The sequence below is a fragment of the Chelonia mydas genome, chromosome 1 (genome assembly GCF_015237465.2).
Source record: "Chelonia mydas isolate rCheMyd1 chromosome 1, rCheMyd1.pri.v2, whole genome shotgun sequence".
NCBI classification, from domain to species: domain Eukaryota; kingdom Metazoa; phylum Chordata; order Testudines; family Cheloniidae; genus Chelonia; species Chelonia mydas.
This window is the reverse complement of record NC_057849.1, coordinates 161,535,868-161,552,555: the sequence shown is the minus strand read 5'-3', so window position 1 is coordinate 161,552,555 and position 16,688 is coordinate 161,535,868. Positions and strand designations below refer to the sequence as shown.

General features: G+C 40.3%; 1 protein-coding gene across 12 annotated transcripts in view; it reads right to left on the bottom strand.

Moving 5' to 3' along the window:
• Positions 1-16,688, bottom strand: part of CRYZL1 (crystallin zeta like 1) — a 31,017-nt gene that overhangs the window by 11,745 nt on the left and 2,584 nt on the right. For all 12 annotated transcript variants that reach the window (XM_037904926.2, XM_037904914.2, XM_043522949.1 and 9 more), the window contains 6 exons: positions 14,255-14,332; positions 12,642-12,714; positions 11,432-11,476; positions 7,962-8,030; positions 3,120-3,253; positions 467-578 (listed from right to left, as the gene is read on the bottom strand). In XM_037904926.2, the coding sequence (XP_037760854.1) occupies positions 467-578; positions 3,120-3,253; positions 7,962-8,030; positions 11,432-11,476; positions 12,642-12,714; positions 14,255-14,332 (511 nt within the window). The remainder of the gene's footprint in view (positions 1-466; positions 579-3,119; positions 3,254-7,961; positions 8,031-11,431; positions 11,477-12,641; positions 12,715-14,254; positions 14,333-16,688) is intronic.

Genomic DNA, 16,688 nt, shown 5'->3' with positions numbered 1-16,688 from the left:
GAATTCAATTTAATTTTGTTTCAATTCTGATTTAGGTAGCTAAATACTATACCTCGGGCTCATGATTATGTTGGAAAGACTTCAGGTACAGAGATTTAATTCTGTGCGACTGATGGTCAGGTAACAATTTCTCTCTACTCTCGAGCAACGTTATTTACTATATGAAGAGACTGCCCAAACAGTCTGACTAAAACCAGGCATTAAACTTATATAGAAGTGTTTTTGCTAGACAAGAAGTACTGGGAAATAGCCAGCACCACAACGGATATGAAGATCAAAAAGTCCTATTAAATACATCTAAAAATATATGTTAAATTAGACTAAACTTTTACACTATATATGAGTATTTATTTTTAAGTTTGGATTTTAGATTTCAGTTGTTAAAATAAACAAACTTCAAACTGAAAAAATATATTTCAAATAGTTGTTCCCACAAAAGTGTAGTGAGAAAGACTATAAAACTTACCCACAGGAGGTCTAAGCCTCTCCAAGTACTGCTCGTCTTCAAGACTATACGCTGTAGAAATTACTTTGGCTCCTCTGTGCTGTGCTAACTGAACAGCTATTGTACCAAATGGCTGCAGGGAAAAATTATATACCAGTTTATTTACAACCACAGTAATGAAATGTAGTTTGAAAACTAGAGTTTTATTACAAAGGTAGCTCTAGAGCTATCAAAGAAGGACACCTTGAAACAGGCTTAATATTTTGTCTTAATGAAGTATGTCTGGAAAAGTATTTCAGATCCCTAGGGGCCTGCTCTTGCACTCATTGAAGTCAATGGAAGTCTTTTAACAGACTTTAGTGGGCTTTGGATCAGGCTCTAGGAGATTGTTAATCTCCTTCCAGAGCAGCTGTAGCTTGAATTCCAGCTCTAGTGTATAAAGTATTGTAAATGCAACTGCAATTTCGGAGTATGTCTGTAGAAGAGAGGAAGTCTTTGCATTTGGTTGCTACTTGAAGGAGGACATGCTCCCTAGAGAGGAGCTCCAAGCACTTGTTATCTTGTATATGTTGCAAAGCTATATTTCATTGATGGTTCTTTGCTCAAGTGAGCCTAACAGCTGCACCAGCAGTTAAGAGGGCAGGTAATCAAAACTGAACAATGTAAGAGAAATTGAAAAGTGGTGGTGGGGAAAGAGGTCAAACTACAGTTTTCTTCCATCTACAGTTGAGGGATCAATATAAAGAGTGTGTCAAAGTAGAGCAAAGCAAGGAGGAATTCCCTCTTTACTCCCCACACAACATGGATAGGATTGTACAACTGGCCCAATGTATTTAGGGGCGCCCCTTCTTATCCTTGTGAATCATCTACTGAAAGATAGAGGAAGAGGATACCAGACTTGATTAGTCCAATCTGTCATTGCAAATGCTATGTTCCTGGGTAAATTCCTTGATAAAAGTAAATTACTAGGGCTGTTGATTAATCGCAGTTAACTCACGCAATTAACTCAAAAAATTAATCACGATTAATCACAGTTTTAAGCTCACTATTAAACAATAGAATACAACTGAAATTTATTAAATATTTTGGATGTTTTTCCTACATTTTAAAATATATTGATTTCAGTTACAACACAGAATACAAAAAGTGTACAGTGCTCACTTTATATTTTTTATTACTAATATTTGCACTATAAAAATGATAAAAGAAATAGTATTTTTCAATTCAGCTCCTACAATACTGTAGTGCAATCTCTTTATCATGAAAATACAACAAAATACGTTGTTAATACAATTTGTTACATAACTGCCATTAAAAACAAAACAATGTAAAACTTTAGCGCCTACAAGTCCACTCAGTCCTACCTCGTCAGCCAATTGCTAAGAGAAACAAGTTTGTTTACATTTACATGAGATAATGCTGTCCACTTCCTATTTACAATGTCACCTGAAAGCGAGAATGGGTGTACACATGGCACTTTTGTAGCCAGCACTGCAAGGTATTTATGTGCCAGATAGGCTAAATATTTGTATGCCCCTTCATGCTTTGGCCACCATTCCAGAGGATGTGCTTCCATGCTGATGACGCTCGTTACAAAAATAATCTGTTAATTAAATTAGTGACAGAACTCCTTGGGGGAGAACTGCATGTCTCTTGCTCTGTTTTATCTGCATTCTGCCATACATTTCATGTTCTAGTAGTCTTGGATGATGACCCAGTACATGATGTTCATTTTAGGAACACTTTTACTGCAGATTTGACAAAACGCAAAGATGGTACCAAGGTGAGATTTCTAAAGATAGCTACAGCACTTGACCCCAAGGTTTAAGAATCTGAAGTGCCTTCCAAAATTAGAGGGATGAGGAGTGGAGCATGTTTTCAGAAGTCTTAAAAAAGACCAACACTGATGTGGAAACTACAGAACCCGAACTACCAAAAAAGAAAATCAACCTTCTGCTGGTGGCATCTGAATCAGATAATGATAATGAACATGTGTCAGTCCACACTGCTTTGGATCGTTATCGAGCAGAACCAGTCATCAGCATGGGTGTATGTTCTCTGTAACGATGGTTGATGCATGAAGGGACATGAATCTTTACTACATGGCACATAAATATCTTATGACACCAGCTACAACAATGCCATGTGAATGCCTGTTCTCACTTTCAGGTGACACTGTAAACAAGAAGCAGGCAGCACTATCTCCTGAAAATGTAAACAAACTTGTTTGAGTGATTGGCTGAACACGTAGGAGGACTGAGTGGACTTGTAGGCTCCCAAGTTTTACATTGTTTTATTTTTGAATGTAGTTTTTTTCTTTGTACATGGTTCTACATTTGTAAGTTCAACCTTCATGAAAAAAAGAGATTGCACTACAGTACTTGTATTAGGTGAATTGAAAAACTATTTCTTATGTTTTTTACAGTGCAAATATTTATAATAAAAATACAAATAAAGTGAGCACTGTACACTTTGTATTGTGTGGTAACTTAAATAAATATGTTTGAAAATTTAAATAAATCGTATTCGATTATTGTTTAACAGCACAATTACGTGATTAATCACAATTTTTTTTAATTGCTTGACAACTCTATAAATTACTATATAGGAATAGGAAATAATCTGTTCCTAAATTATTTTAAAGATATGCCTTTAGGATGTTATTGTTACCTACACTTGCTCCATCCATTACTAGTACAGTTTTTCCAGGAGAAACATGGGAAAGATAATGTAGAGCTGTGTATGCTCGTAGGCCATCACGAATGGTCCCTGCCGCTTCAACCCAAGGGACTTTTTCTGGTTTATGAACTGTGTAAAAAGAACAAACAGAGGGAAAGAAAGCAATAGGTTTTGTAAAGACTTAACATTTCAGTAAAACTATGTTAACAAGTTTTTAGCTCTAGATCCTTAGTCATTTTCTATAAAAAACAGAAGAAACGACAAACACAAGTCATTCCCTCTAAACCAAGCTACCTACATAAAAACGGCCATACTGGGTTAGACCAAAGGTCCATCTAGCCCAGTATCCTGTCTTCTGACAGTGGCCAATGCCAGGTGCCCCAGAGGGAATGAACAGAACAGGTAATCATCAAATGATCCATCCCCTGTTGCCCATTCCCCAGCTTCTGACAAACAGAGGCTAGGGACACCATCCCTACCCATCCTGACTAAAAAGCCACTGATGGACCTATCCTCCATGAATTTATCTAGTTCTTTTTTTAACCCTGTTATGGTCTTGGCCTTCACAACATCCTTTGGCAAAGAGTTCCACACGTTGACTGTGCATTGTGTGAAAAAATACTTCCTTTTGTTTGTTTTAAACCTGCTGTCTATTAATTTCATACAGTGACCTCTAGTTCCTGTGTTATGAGAAGGAGTAAATAACACTTCCTTATTTACTTTCTCCACACCAGTCACGATTTTATAGACCTCTATCATATCCCCCGTTAGTGGTATCTTTTCCAAACTGAAAAGTCCCAATCTTATTAATCTCTCCTCATACAGAAGCCATTTCATACCCCTAATCATTTTTGTTGTCCTTCTCTGAACCTTTTTCCAATTTCAATATATCTTTTTTGAGATGGGGAGACCATATCTGCACACACTATTCAAGATGTGGGTGTATCATGGATTTATATAGAGGCAATATGATATTTTCTATTATCATCTATCCCTTTTTAAACTTATTCCCAACATTCTGTTCACTTTTTTGACTGCTGTTGCACACTGAGTGGATGATTTCAGAGAACTATCCACAATAACTCCAAGATCTCTTTCTTGAATGGTAACAGCGAATTTAGACCCCATCATTTTATATGTGTAAATGGGATTAGGTTTTCAAATGTGCATTACTTTGGATTTATCAACATTGAATTTCATCTGCCATTTTGTTGCCCAGTCACCCAGTTTTGTGACATCCTTTTGTAGCACTTTGCAGTCTGCTTGGGACTTAACTATCTTGAGTAGTTTTGTATCTGCAAATTTTGCCACCTCACTGTCTACCCCTTTTTCCAGATCATTAATGAATATGTTGAATAGGATTGGTACCAGTACAGACTGTGGGGGGACACCACTCTCAATTCTGAAAACTGACCATTTATTCCTACCTTTTGTTTCCTATCTTTTAACCAGTTACCAATCCATGAGAGGACCTTTCCTCTTATCCCATGACAGCTTACCAGCCTGTAATTGCTGGGATCACCTATGGAATGCTTTTTAAAAATTGGTGTCACATTAGCTATCCTCCAGTCATTTGGTACAGAAACGGATTTAAATGATAGGTTACAAACTACACTTAGTAGTTCTGCAATTTCACATTTGAGTTCCTTCAAAACTCTTGGGTGAATACCATCTGGTTCTGGTGACTTATTACTGTTAAATTTATCAATTTGTTCTCTATGCCAGACTTTATTCCAACTGGGTTGGGATACCTTCCTATCTCAATGTCAAATTCTCAACTGAACTTTTAAAATTACCTACGTTAGAAAGAAATATCACTAGACCTGGAATTCCTAATTTATAAAGTGATTCTATTCTGTTACTCTACCAGGTTCCCCAGCACCTGGCAGGAACGCAAAAGTCCATTACACTTGTGAGGACATTTTGGTGCAGAATAGTGGTAGAAAGTAGAATCCCCAAGCGTTGCTATCCTGTCCTCTATCTCTTCATTGTCTTGTTGCAGGTTATAACATTACATTGTAAAATATAAGGCTGCAAATGCATTTGATACCCATATATTATACAATGAGTTCAGAAAAAAAATAATTTCCAGCCTGTGCTGAAACAGAACCACAAACACGAGTGGGAATGTACTGGTTACATTTTTCTGTTTCTGGCTCCTCAGTGTGAAAGGCAGTACAGAGAATCTCTTACGATTTTTCCTATTTTTTTAATTTTGTATTTTAATTTGAACTCAGGGAAGGGTTGCTGCAAAGCAGCAAATGGCTGTCTCCACTCTGTGGAAGAATCCAACTGGCCAACGTAACAACAATATGTGCAACAGCATTGCACTATTGCCTTTATGTAATGGAGGAGAGAAGCAGTAAGAGAGAAAAAGGCATCCTTTAAAAAGTGGACGTTAAATCCTAGTGAGGAAAATAGAAAGGAGCATAAACTCTGGCAAATGAAGTGTAAAAATATAATTAGGAAGCCTAAAAAAGAATTTGAAGAACAGCTAGCCAAAGACTCAAAAAGTAATAGCAATTAAAAAAAAAAAAAAAAAAAAAAAAAAAAAAGTACATCAGAAGCAGGAAGCCTGCTAAGCAACCAGTGGGGCCACTGGATGATCGAGATCCTAAAGGAGCACTCAAGGACGATAAGGCCATTGTAGAGAAACTAAATTAATTCTTTTAATCAGTCTTCACGGCTAAGGATGTGTGGGAGATTTTCAAACCTGAGCCATTCTTTTTAGGTGACAAATCTGAGGAACTGTCCCAGATTGAGGTGTCATTAGAGCAGGTTTTGGAAAAAATTGATAAACAGTAGTCAGTGACCAGGACCAGATGGTATTCACCCAAGAGTTCTGAAGGAATTCAAATGTGAAATTGCAGACTACTGACTGTAGTTTGTAACCTATCATTTAAATCAGCTTCTGTACCAAATGACTGGAGGATAGCTAATGTGATGCCAAGCAAGTGAGTTTCATCTCCCTGAGGCAGTGGAAAGACAGCGTGTAGGTAGAACCTGGACTGCTTTTTAAATATGAGGAACAAAAGATTCGAGACTCAGATGGCACATACTACTTGAGGAAAAAGTGATTATTGGGTTGTCCAAATATCTCTGTTGATGCACTGGAGGAGAAATCTAGGATTATCTGAGACACTGTGTGAGTCAGTTCGTGACACTGCACATAGTAAACTATACTGGAAAACACAGGAAATCTTAAAAGGGTCTCCTTCTGTAGTAAGTATGTATAGTTCACCAGCATATACTTGTCACTTTTATATAAGTCCTAATTTTGCTTAGCCTGTGTGTGATGGGGTGCCTGCCGCACACTAGGCTCTAAGGGGTTAACAGAGCCCTAGAGAGGCTGTGCAGGAGGCAGCCAATCAGAGAAGGGCTGAAGGGAGCAGCCAATCAGGGCCAAGCAGGCCCATATAAAAAGGGAGCTGCAGAGCAGAGGAGGGCAGTTCTCTGCTAGGGGCCCAGGGAGGATGGAAGGACTGTGTCTCTGTAGGTCTGAGAGAACTGCCAGCACCCTGGACAAAGCATTGCTGCCAGCAGGGATCGGGGGAGTGGGAGACAGCTTCTGGCTGGCTGCTGAGGTTTGCAGGCTGAGGCCTTGAAGCAAGGGTAAAGAGGATGCTGGGGCCACGAGGAAGTGGCCAGACAACTCGCTGCAGTACCCACTAAGGGCAGTCGCTGAACAGTGTGTGACTGTCGCTGAAGATGATGTAGTGGTCCATGGAGAGACGTGGGTCCTAGAGTAGGAGTGATGGTGGTGAGGCACCATCACAGGTGGGCGCACTGGCAAACAGAGCTAATACCCATGACAGCCAGCAGGAGGCACCAGAGTGGTGAGCACAGCCCACTACACTGTGGTTTTAAGTGTTAGAGTAATAAACCTTTATTTTAAATATTCATAAACCTGTGACTGTTGTTTTACAGACATAAGGAATCATAACCAGGAGGGGATTTAACCTTAAAGTGATCTAACCTAGATAACACTCTACTTGGTTACATCCAGTACATAGGGATCAGGGAAACAATATTTTCTTCAGAATAATTTACACAGTTAAAGTGGAGTAGCGGGTTTGGTGTCAGTATAAACAAGTTTACATTATCCTTTAAAGAACCCCTACCCCGCAGAGCAGCTAATGTTTGTTTCTCCATGGATGGAGTCAGAAGAATAGAAAAATTGTTAGGATACAATTTCTTCAAGATAGATACCTTGAGCAAGTCATTTCACTAACCAACAGGTTGTGGCAGAGCCAGAAATGGAATCCAAGTGTTTCGACTTCCAGTCCAGTCACTATCCACTAGACAATGCTGCCTCCAGGCAAACAGAACCCAAAGAAGGAAATGTTGGTGTAATCTACAACACCATGTTTTCCCTGGGTTTCTGATCTTTGGAATCCCACTCTAGTCTGTTAGCATACATTCCAGGTGTTCCTTTGATCCTAAAGCAATGATGATTCAGGATCAGAGGTCAAGGCTAGGAGAGAAGGTAATAAGCAAGAGTGGAAGTTGTTTTTCAAAATGTTTATCTGTGGGGTAGGTAGGGTAAATCAGTGGGAAAAGAAAAGTGAAGCAATGAGGAAAGTTAGGTGAAATAAGAGATGAGTCAGCTTGTGTAGTTGAGTCAGAACATAACGTCATTGCTGCTGTTGTTCAAGGAGTCTATGAGTACACTGTAGTCAAGGTTTCTATGAAAGGCGGAGTAGATAATGGAACATCTGAGTGCTGCTATTATACATAAACAGAGCAATGGTTCCAACTCACTGGCTGTCTAAGATACTACTTTGGGTTTTACATCTATAATCATCTTAAATATTAAGAAGTGTCATGATCTACTTACCCAAATAATGCTCATGAATTACAGCAACTTCACAGAGACCAGACTCTTCTGAATCCAGGGGCAAGATTCCTGAAAATTTTCAGCAAAAACAAAACAAAACTTCAATTCAATGCAAGTGTATATTACAAATAAAATAAGTTGAGTGTTCCCAGATGAATCATTAGTGCAGCTTTATCTACATCACAGTTCCTCTTTTCTCATTTCTATATAATGCAGTTGAAAGCATCAGTCTGGATTATTACAATGCTTTAGGTAAAGACAAATGATTCAATGGTGCCATGTGTTCAAAGTGGTACTCCAGCATTTTCTTTTCTTGATGATAAAGTGATATTCTGCTGTTGGTACTTTAGCTCCTCGTCTGCTCACGAATGAACTCATCTCACACTGTTTATCTGCTTCTGCGGTATCTGTGATGAGCACTCCTCTTTTGACTCTACCTGAGCGCATTAGACATTACAGGAAGAAGAGATCTCACACCGCAGGAGGGCCCAGATAGGGTCAGATGTTGAAAGCATCATGGACATGGGGCAACATCATCAATTTAAAAACTAAATGTTAATACCTACCCATCAACAGAAACTTGTGAAAACAGCTTCCTGTTTAGTACATATGCCTTCAGCTATGGTGCTTGTACATGACTGAAACTCATTATCAAGACACTTCTCTAATTAAATATTGCTCAGGTTTAGTAGCTGCCAAAATTCCCCCCTTCACAAGTCCCATTTATTTAATAAAAGGCCAATCTACCATTCTTGGTCTTACATTTAACTACTGCTCTAAAAAGAAAGATACCTTAGCAGAGTATTCTCTTTCTCTGTGTAATATATTCCGATTTATATGGTTTTACCTACTTAATCTAGTCACTGTCATCAGTCTCTTATTTTCATATGAAAAATTCAATCAAATTAAAAAGAAAAAAGGAGAAAGTCCTCTTCCAAATATAAACTCTTACATTTTAAGATTAAAATAATTCAATAATTGGTATGCTTATGGTTATATACAGACCATGGACTCATTCTTACAACTTTTACTCATGGGAATAGTACCAATGAACTCAGTGGTATTTATTGCATGATTAATGACTGATTTATAAATAAGGGCTACAGTATCAGACCCAATCTATTTAATTTGTTAGCCTCAGGGAGAAGTACACACTGGCACTACTACACACGAAGATCTAAGCAGCTTTGGATAATTCTAGTAATGACACTACGATAACTATTCTATAGTTTTTAAAAATCTGTTCAATTTTATTAATAAACTAACACCATAGGCAAGCAACCTGTTATGCAAAATCCACCATCCTTTAAATCCCCTACCTATTAAGTATGGATAGGAACATAACAGCAGCAATTTGGAAATGTATTTGTCAAAATTTTATTTGTGTAGGGAAAAGTTTCTTAAGTGGACTTCAGATTGTTGTAGCATCTTCAGTATGGGATGAATAAATGTAAAGAGTTGTTCTGAAAGGGAAAGTCAAAAGACTTCAGTATTTGAAAAGAAAACTAAAGATACTTTCAAGTGTATTTTTCCCTTGAGTGTAATTCTGGTTCTGTGGAGATAAGTGGTAATCAACAAATAGCAATTTTGAAAAATATTATACAAACTGCTTCTCTTTTTCCAGATACAGGTAAAAATAGGCCTGATTCTACTATTTTATATGCCAGTTTCACACCAGTGTAACTCCACTGTTGTCAGCTGAGTTACTCCAGATATACATCAGCGTCAAGTCTTTATTATCCACATCACTTCAAAAACTTTTCAGAGCTTCATTTGACCCTTACAGATCTCTCTTTACAGTACTTTTCAGCTTTGTTTTCCTCCAATGATTGGGACCAGTTATGTTTCATGAACTAGATCACAAGGTCAATAAAATACATAATTTTAAAAAGTACTGAACACGTATGGCCCCAATTCGGTGATATACTTAATAGGACTACCCAGCCACTCAGAATTAACCCAATTCAAAAAAGAACTAAATAAATTCATGGAGGATAGGTCCATCAATGGCTATTAGCCAGGATGGGCACGGTTGGTGTCCCTAGCCTCTGTTTGCCTGAAGCTGGGAATGAGCGACAGAGGATGTATCACTTGATGATTACCTGTTCTGTTCATTCCCTCTGGGCCAGCTGGCATTGGCCACTGTCAGAAGACAGGATACTAGGCTAGATGGACCTTTGGTCTGACCTAGTATGGCTGTTCTTATGTGCATACATTTTACAGGATCAGGGCCAAAATATCTGCAAGACACTGGGCTATAAATAATGTTTTAGTTGATTAGGCAGATCTAAAATTTTTTTTACAAACTGTACATTTTTGAAAGCATAAGAATTGTTTACTATTAAAGTAGTAAATATGGAAAATGTGAACATTAATTTTATTTCACTACATTTGAAACTTATAATGAAAAAGGAAAATTCAGGAAAACCTGGAAAAACTTCAAGTGATTTAGGACTTTTGACCTGGAGATTGTTTTTTCTTTTTAAATTTGTTAATATTATTTTTGGGGGAAAACAATGATTAGCACTTGGGTAACTTTCCCTAGTGGGAAGCCCATAACAAGTCACAGAGCAGGGCTCCCATCCACTTAAAAAATTTTTTTTTTAAACAAAAAGTCTATTTTCATTAAAATTATTTTTAATGAATGAGACATGAAACTGAAACAAAATGTGTGAATTAAAAAATGAAGGCTGCAGAACTAAAACATCCATCTGTTATTTTTAAAAGGCCCTGGAGTTAGCAAAGCACCCAAGCATGCATGTAATTTTAAGCAAATCAGTAATTCCATTGAAGTCAATGAGACTACTCATGTGCTTAAAGTTACACGTGTGTTCAAATGCTTTGCTCGATCAGGACCTAAATGATTTAGAATGTCAAAGTGAACAAGCCTCAGTGAACTAGGACAAAGAGCAAAGATCAGGTCACTAAAAGTTTTTGTATTTTTTTTTTTTTTTTTTTTTTAGCAACTTTTAAAAAACAGCAATAGGGATATAAAATAATGAATTATACCACCTTGTATGTCCACGCAAATAGATTAAAAAAAACAAAACACATGTATAGCATAGTATGTAATCCGTACCAGCAGCACAAATTGTCAGTGTATTTATTCAAATTGATAGATTGAAAATGCACCTCTGTGGGGCAGATTCTCAGATGGTGTAAGTTTTCATAGCTCCACTGAAGTCAATGGCACTATGACAATTTATATCAGCTGAGGATCAGTCCCTCTGTGTCTCATTCAGACACTTTCCAGAGCAGAAAGTCTTCAAATAGGACTCAGCTCAGGAAAGTTTTATTATAGTGAAAATAAAAGTGTTTCAATTATGTTGCAACTTATATGGAAAAAAAAACCCACAAAACCCACAACCAACATGTCTATTTGTAGTGATAGCATTGATTATAAACCTTAATACTTTAAGAATTATTTCAAGAGACAAAAGTTAACTGATAAAGCACAAACTTTAACTTACCCACTACTTCATCATCTGGCTGAAAGAAGGACACTTTGCTTCCAACTTATGAAATACAACATGAAGGAGAGGGGGGGGGGAAAAAGCATGAATATAAATATTTAGAATTGAAAACTGTATTTGAGAGAATACTACAGACTAGCAGTAGCTTACAAAAAACAAACATGTTCAGACTATATTTTATCTGTTAGGCAAAATTATAGGTGGCTTCATTTTCAGAATGTAAACATTATTTAACTTACACTCCAAGCCCACAAAACATGCGTAAGCACAAGAGTAAGTGTTTGCAGTACCAAGGTGTTAAACAATGCATCAAAGGTGGACACATGAGTGAAATATCTTGAATTCCTGAAAATTATTTTGTCTTAGGGTTAGAATATATCTACATTATGGTGACTATATCAGCATCACCATAGCTATGCTGGCATAACCCCGTAGTGTAAATGCACCCTACACTAACAGAAGGGGTTTTACTGTCACTGCAGGAACACTCCTCCCCAAATGACAGTAGCTAGGTTGATGGAAGTATTTGCCCATTGACTTAGCTGCTTCTACAGCAGAGGTTAGGTCGACATAGCTATGTCAGACAGGGGTGTTTTTCTTCACATGCCTGATGTGTTGATGTTGACCAGGCCTTAGGATATGTCTACGCTACGAAGCCTATGCCAGCATAGCTATGCTGAATAGTTCCCTAGTATAGACAGCCTACACGGAGAGAAAAACTCCTGTTGGTGTAGGAACATCACTTCTCAAAATGACATTAGCAATGTCAATAGAAGCCCTCTTCAGCAAACATACCTGCATCTGGCACTAGGGATTTTATCAGCATAGCTAGGTCAGTCGCAGTGTGGGTTTTCCACATCCCTGACTAACACAGCTCTGCCGATTAAAACGTATGTGTAGACCAAGCCTTAGTCATTACAACAAACACTTTTACAAATGTCAGTTACAACATCGCAAAGATATTCATAAATTCTACTGTAAAGTTTACCCTTGAACTGATTTGCAGGTTTTATGTTTCAGTCTAAGTATTTTTAATTTTTACTATATTATACCATTAATAGTTTGTCAAAAACAACATATAGCCAAAGTGAATATTAGCTCCAGGCACTAAGGCTGTACAATTCAAACAATTTCTAGTGGTCTTAAATGAGTGGCCATTTACTTTTTCTCCCCCAAAGATGATCACATTGTAGATTAGCAGACTCACCCTCCAACACCACTCCAGCAATTTCCCTCCCAACAGGTAGAAATTCTTTCTTCATCTTCATTTCTGATAAAAGCTAAATCACATTAATGGTTAGAACTTTCCTGCCAAGACTCTTAATTATTGCCTATGCTCATAAATTAGGGGCCATAAAGAGAGTAAAGCACTCCATTTCTTAAAGATGAAAATCTGGTCTTTGATCCAAACGTTATTAAAATAAAAATGCTACATTCCTCGTTTAAAAAAACAAAACAAAAAAACACTATATAAAAGTTTGTTCCCATTTAAATTAGTTAAAATTTCTAAAAGTACAGATATATAGCCAACATACTTAACAGCAGAGCATGTATATCAACAAAAAACAAATTACACCTCTACCCCGATATAATGTGGTCCTCGGGAGCCAAAAAAAAAAAAAAAAAAATCTTACCACGTTAAAGGTGAAACCACGTTATATCCAACTTGCTATGGAGGGCTGGGTAGGGAAGGCTGTGCCTCCCCAAACAGCCTGGCCCCGCCCCCATCCGACCCCCATCTACTTCCCAGCTCTTGACTGACCCCTCAGAACCCCTGACCCATCCAACCCCCTGCTGCTCCCTGACCGCCCCCCCGAAACCCTCTGCCCCTTATCCAACCCCCCCGGCCTGGCCCCCTTAACACACCGCTCAGAGCAGCGTGTCAGACCTAGACACACTGTCACCAGGCACCAACTCCAGGGCTGGAGCACCCCCGGAGAAAAAACCGGCAGCCTCCCCCCTGCCCCAGCTCAGATCCACCTCCTCCCCTGAGCATGCCACCGCCGCTCTGCTTCTCCCTCCCTCCCTCTCAGGCTTGCCGCGAGTCAGCTGTTTGGCGCAGCAAGCCTGAGAGGGAGGGAGAGAGAAGCGGAACGGCAGTGCACTTGGGGGAGGAAGCAGAGAAGAGGTGAGCTTGGGCGGGGAGCAGTTCCTCTGCGCCCCTCCCCCCCCTCAGTTACTTGCTGCAGCCCTCCCTGTGCCCCCACCCGCCCCAGCTCACCTCTGCTCCGCCTACTCCCCTGAGCGTGCCGCCGCTCCGCTTCTCCCCACTCCCTCCCAGGCTTGCGCAAGCCTGGGAGGGGGGAGGAGGGAAAATGCTATACCGCGTTATATCTGAATTCGTGTTATATTGGATCATGTTATATCGTGGTAGAGGTATATATTAATTTAGGCTCCTATTTGGGTTTTAGTAAGATTTTTCACGTACAGGTTACATTATTGTTTGAGAGTCTGATCCAACCGCCGCTGACATAGCTGGTTTAGATCCTATATACAAAGCAATATACAAACAGTCATTATAGCTGTCAGACCACCTAGAGGCGTATAGAATCATCACCCAGAAGAGAAGGGATGATTTTATTACTTTATACAATTTAGAACCGACAAGTTGATTTCTCCCCAAAAAAATTAGGGGCCAAATTACAGGTACCTTTTAAACACCTGAAGCAGATCAACCACAACAATGAACTAAAATAATATGGCCACAACCTCAGCTGGTGTAAATCAGCATAGTGCCATTGCATCAGCTGAGCATCTGGCTTATAGTTTTCAGATAGAAAAAGTAAATTCCCCATGTCCTTATAAAAGTTAAACAAATACCTTTACATCTGTCCAGCTCAGAGCACAGGCTTTAACCTGTATTTTCACATCATTGTCTCTTGCAACAGGAAGATTTTCCTAGGATAAATTTACAGACATTATTGTCTGTAATACAACAAGAATGTGCTAACAGGATGATCGCAAGATCTTGGGAACATTTATATCCAATGAGTCCAATATCCTGACTATAAAATAGTTCAAAAAAGTCAGGAAAAGTCTGTCACATCAAAGGAAAATAGGAAACTAGAGGCCATAATGGCTTTACATACTGTATATCATCAGATTTTAACTGTGTACTTTTGTGTTATGAACATAATAATACCTTACTAAACCTCACTACTACGATAACAGGGAAAAAATGTTTTGCCAGCTAACTTTACAAACCTGCATGCTATTCCTTTACATCTGCTAATGTAAGCTAAAGAAAAAGCAAGCAAAATGGAACTATTTTGAAGTAGATGGGGAGAATCTTAAGACTAGAATTTTTTAAGACTCAAGTGTTAGGCCCAGTCCTGCCTCACTTAATCATGAGAGTAGTCACATGCAAGTAGCCCAACTAAAGTCAAAGGAATTATCTGCACGAGTAAGGATTACAATTTTAGGCTCCACAAAGGATAGTCACCATATATTACAACAGGAAAAGTTCAGTTGTTTAAAAGGTTCATCCCCTCCCATCACAGTCCACCCAGGACGTCCTCCTTAGCACCTAAGATTGGAAGTGAAATTCTGGTCCCATTGAAGTCAACAGGAGTTTTGCCATTGCCTTCATTAGGCCTAGGATTTCACTAGCGCATGGATCGGCAACTTTTGGCACGCAGCCCGTCACGGAAATCCGCTGGTGGGCCAGGACGGTTAGTTTACCTGCAACGTCCGCAGGTTTGGCCGATCACAGCTCCCACTAGCGAAAGGGGGCTGCGGGAAGTGGCGTGGGCCGAGGGATGTGCTTCCCACAGCTCCCATTGGCCTGGAACAGCGAACCATGGCCAGTGGGAACTGTGATCAGCCAAACCTGTGGATGCTGCAGGTAAACAAACCGTTCCAGCCTGCCAGCGGATTTCTGTGACGGGCGATCCCTGCATTTGAGAGTGTTTAGATTTTCCTTAAAATGTTCTTTGCTTTAATTTTTCCCCTGGGCTTATCAATTAGACTGACCTCCAACTTTTTTTTTCTGAGGAAGACTGAGCTGAACTTTCTCTGGCTCTTGCTTAGTTACTCAAGATCATCCCACAGCTCCAGGTTCAAGGCTTTTTGCTAATCTGGGGGAAGAAGATGCCAGCTCAACCACCAAACCGGGTTCTCCCTCTCTGATGTGCAGAGAACTACTGCTAAGCCACAAGACCATTCAAAAAAGATGAATGTTTAACTGAGTTAGATTATAACTTTTTCTGAAGCCAAAGGGTTTCCAAATAAAGCAAATTTACATTTAAAAATATACTAAACTTAGCCTGTAAGCTTTTGGGGTAGGGACTGTCCTTCAGTTAGGTGTGCCTAGCCCAATGGGGCCCTTATTCCTAACTCGGGCCTCTTGTCACTACCACAATACAAACAAGGTAGTTTTTAATAGAGATTTATAAAACATAACACTCTCATCAGAGCAAGAAACAGATGAGACGGTGTATGCCTCTGTGGAGAGGCTGATCATGGCGCTCTTCCTCATTCATTATTTGGAGACAACAAGATCATGGGGTGAAGGCCAATGGTGGCCTGTTATCCCCATAAAGGTACCTCCACCTTGAACTCTTCATCCATGCTACCTCTCTTGAGACTCCTGACCAGGGGCAGATTAAGGCTTCCTGGGGCCCTGGGCCAGAGCAAGTGGTGGGCCCTTCCTCGCCCATTCCACCTGCAGTCCCACCCCCGTTTCACCCCTTCCGCCTGTGGCCCTGGCCCCACCCCTTTCTGCCCATTCCCCAGGCATGGCCCCATTCCACCCAGGGACCCTCCCCCATTTTGCCCCCCCCCCCCCCCCAGCCTCCCAACGTGTTTGCTCCTTTCTGCCTCCAACACCGCTGTGCCCCCAAGACTAGAGCAGCTCTGTCCCTGGAGCCACAGAGGACAATGAGAGCTCCCCCAACCCTAAGGCCATGGCAGGTAGCGAGAGCTCCTCCAGTCCTGGGCCGCAGCGGGGTTCCGGGTGCTAGGCCTTCCCCCGCCATCCCCCACGCTTCTGCAGGGGACCAGGGTCGGGGCACTGGGGCTTCTCCCACCCCACCTGCCCCGCACTTCTACCAGAGAGCAGAGTTGGGACCAGGGGATTGCCCTGCAGCTTCTGCTGGGGACAGAGTTGGGGGGTGCTGGGGGCTTCCTCTGCTGCCCTGCGGCTTCTGCCAGAGTTGGGATCCAGGAGGTTTCTGGGGGCTTCTCCCGCTGCGCCCACCCGGCGCTGCTGCTGGGGAGCAGGGTCAGGGCACAGGGGCTTCCACTGCCCTGCCTG